At 35.4% G+C, this 3,336-nt stretch overlaps 1 protein-coding gene across 3 annotated transcripts; it reads left to right on the top strand.

The window, feature by feature from the left end:
- LOC111410887 (sister chromatid cohesion protein DCC1-like) lies at positions 1–3,285 on the top strand. 3 transcript variants are annotated; one of them, XM_023041480.1, is made up of 5 exons: positions 4–147; positions 1,347–1,438; positions 1,536–1,806; positions 1,902–2,801; positions 2,989–3,285. In XM_023041480.1, the coding sequence occupies exons 3-5, from the start codon at positions 1,637–1,639 to the stop codon at positions 3,089–3,091; spliced, it is 1,173 nt and encodes a 390-aa protein (XP_022897248.1). In that variant the 5' UTR covers positions 4–147; positions 1,347–1,438; positions 1,536–1,636; the 3' UTR covers positions 3,092–3,285. The 3 variants fall into 3 exon arrangements, with proteins under 3 accessions (XP_022897249.1, XP_022897248.1, XP_022897247.1); XM_023041479.1 differs by having other exon boundaries at positions 1,347–1,454; XM_023041481.1 differs by lacking the exon at positions 1,347–1,438 and having other exon boundaries at positions 1–147.
- Positions 3,286–3,336: the final 51 nt, after the last annotated feature.

Genomic DNA, 3,336 nt, shown 5'->3' with positions numbered 1-3,336 from the left:
CGTGCCCATTTCCCTCCAGATTTTTTAGGCTAAAAAACCACTAGAAAATCATAATCCCTCCAAAGTCCGCCGTATTTCCATTTTCCCTCCATTTCAACGCTAAATCCACACCGAAAATGGGGTCTCGTAAGCACTGGCGTTATTGAGGTAATTTCATAGATTTCCTAAAAACTTCTTTTGGTTTTCTTTATCGTGAATTTGTTTTTATCCTCTTTGATTTGATTTACGACCTGAATTTATTGCCATTGGAATAGACTTCTTCATCTTCTTCATTTTTAGTATTTGTAATTCTGAATTCTTTTACTGATCTGTTGGAGGACTTGCTTGTCCTGCTTCTAGTTAGTTTTAGGGTTATAATTATTTGGGATTATTTTTTTCTGTGCAAATTGGTTCTGTACACTAGAAACAGGGAAATTTTTTGTTTATCGTTCTTTATTATTTTGTTTTTTTAAACTTTATTCTTTCTCACGGTATCATTTATGGAATTGGCCGTATTGTAAGTTCATTAATCTAAAATTTGTAAGTTCATAAATGAAAAAAAGCTAGTGCGCAAATTAATTAACAACTTCTTTTTAGTAACTTTTGGTTTCTGAAGTAATATTACATTAAGTGGGAGAGATGATGCTCTTTGAAGCATTCATCAATCAGGAAAACTGGATACAATTATTGGAAGACAAAAACACATGTTTATTTTAGAAGGAACTGGGGATCTTATATTCGAAAATCTGGTAAAAAGTAAACCATGTCGGCATGATAAGGCCAAAAATAAAAAATTGAAAGACAGATTACGAAAATGTTTGAAAATATAGCAATTCAAATATTTATTCCACGAATCTTGTATTCTTTTGCGTTTTAACAATTCATTCAAGTCATATTATCTAGTCAATTTACTAACTTTACTATGTTCACTTGTGATGCTGCCCTTTTAGGCTTTAAGTTGTTATTTGTGTGTTTGTATCTACAATGCGAAAAAGACACCAATGGTGTGGCCGTTTGATGGCCAAATTGAACATTCTAAGAATAAATTGAATTGTGTTCTTACAATGTAGGGTTATTTTTCACAAGAAAACATAACTTGTAAAAAATTAAGCTCAATAAACTTAAAACTTACATTGGGTTGAGGTGGATCAGGTCAGCCTATCATGGACACTCTCCTAAATTGAAAAATGAACTTCTTCTTTTGGGTAATTTATTGGTTTGTTTAAGTTGCAATTGATCGTTGTTTTATATTCATTATAAGATAAGAGCATTTTCTTCATTCTAGAAGGATCAACATTTAAAAAATTAAGGTATTTTATTAAGGACCTAATCTGTCTAGTGCCTGTGCACTTTTCTGATATGGCAAGATCTAGGGTACTGGAGTTGGAGAAATGCTATCGAGAAGACAACATCAGATGTGTGAATCTGTGTAGATGGGAGCTAGGAGTTGCATTTACTGGTTTTAGTTATTCGCTGTGAAGATTTTTCACCAAGGGAAGATTTTTATCTATCATTACATGTTTCAAGGATTTACTCCTTTATCTTTTTCTTTTCAGAGGTGAGGGATGAGATGTGAAATAGAAAAGGAGGAGAAAATTTGTGCACTTTAATCTTTTTCCTTCTCGTGCTCATTGATAAAGAAAAGAGGAAGTGAAATATGGATATGGAACATCTAGGACTGCGAAGTACTGGAGGTGCGGAAGCAGTACTTGGCCTCCAACCCAACTCAACAATGTCTATTGCTTATCACTCCCTTTTTGGTTCCCACAATGACATAACACTCCTCGAAATTGACGAAACTCTCATCCCCGATATCCTTCAGCAAAGGTATGTAGTTTTATTTTATTCTTGTTGAGGCTATTTTATTTGATCCTATAGTTTATCCATACGTCATTTTCATCTTATTCTTATTTATTCAATAGAGTAACTATAAGAGGACAGCCTGATGAAGATGCAGTTCTTTGTACTCAGTCAAAAACCTATGCCCTTAAATATGTGGGGACATCCAACTCTGTATTACTTATACCTCCTTCAGATAAAGCTGTGAAAGAATGTAATGATATAACCATACCGGTTGCAGCGGTTTTCAAAGTTGCACCAGGCATTATGGAAGTTGTTGAGGTTGCACCTAAATTAGATAAACTTAAATTTCTCCTCTCCCAAAATCCTTATAGTTTTGACGAGGCTTCAGACATGGATATCTCTCATGAGAGAATGAATACAGGCTTATACAGCTGGGACAATCTTGTCGACGAGGTACAAGCTAGCAATGAGGAACTAAGGTCTGGACTACAAGCCCTTTCAGCCGTTGAAATTTATGGATACTGGCGAGTTTTGGATGACAAATACATGGATATGATTCTGAACATTCTTCTGCATGACGTAATATTGAATGATTGGTCCTTTAATGCACTTAATGAAGATGAAGTTCTGCGTGCATTAGAAACAGATGGGTTTCCTTGCAATATTGCAATGCATTGCCTGAAAGTCTATGGTAATAAGGTGGAAGAGCATGTTGGTGGAAGTTGTGTGTGGCAGTTGGAGGAGAGGCGCATTTGTGTGCACTTTGCAAGAGAAATCTTGAAAAGCGGTAAGATGAAAGTGGAAAAATTTATGGCAGAATGGATACGAAAGGTTCCTGATGGTATGCATGCAAGTTTTGACATGTTGGAAGGGGAAGTTCTAACAGAAAAGCTAGGGATAGAGACTCTAATTTACCATTTCAGCGTATCCTCACTCCCGTCAACCCCTGCTGAGCGTTTTAAAATACTATTCCGGGAGAGGCAAAAGTGGGAATGGAAGGATCTACAGCCATATGTCAGGTCTGTTTCTGTTAATTTGAACAAGTTCTGTATTACTTGCATAATCTGTCGGGTTTTTCTATTTGTACACCAGGGTTGACACCTTGTGAGGGGGTATATATGTAGCAAGGCCCTAATCTGTCTAGTATTTGTACATACTTTATATAAGCAGCTTCTCCTAATTGTTGTTGATGATGTCATTTTATAGGGATCTAAGAGTGCCAGGACTTTCTGCAGAAGCTATACTTCTCAAATATACTCGGAGAACTCAGCCAACTGTCGACGCCGAACCTATTTTCAGTGCAAGATAGTCGTCTCGTATATTACGTCTATTTTGTAAGTTAATATTTGTTCGTGTGGAAATCAGAAGCTTTTGTGTTAAAATATATTATTCTACATGAAGTTAAGAACTGTTGGCTTATATTTCATTTTATTTGGTCGATCGAAGTAATAAACAAGTTTGTAATAAAATGCAGTTTTTACAAGAAAAGAAAGGAATCACAAATATAGCCTTGTGACGCTCCTAATACATTGATATGATAAGTGATATAATTTG

Source organism: Olea europaea, chromosome 15 (assembly GCF_002742605.1).
Source record: "Olea europaea var. sylvestris chromosome 15, O_europaea_v1, whole genome shotgun sequence".
Taxonomy (NCBI): domain Eukaryota; kingdom Viridiplantae; phylum Streptophyta; class Magnoliopsida; order Lamiales; family Oleaceae; genus Olea; species Olea europaea.
Note: the sequence above shows the minus strand (reverse complement) of the source record. Positions and strands in the feature narration are given on the sequence as shown.

Bases quoted from the DNA above. Each gene is read 5' to 3' on its own strand.
- LOC111410887 (XM_023041481.1), top strand. From the start codon at position 1,637: ATGGATATGGAACATCTAGGACTGCGAAGTACTGGAGGTGCGGAAGCA. The intron at 1,807-1,901 runs GTATGTAGTTTT...TTTATTCAATAG, and splicing joins CCCGATATCCTTCAGCAAAG to AGTAACTATAAGAGGACAGC. The intron at 2,802-2,988 runs GTCTGTTTCTGT...GTCATTTTATAG, and splicing joins GATCTACAGCCATATGTCAG to GGATCTAAGAGTGCCAGGAC.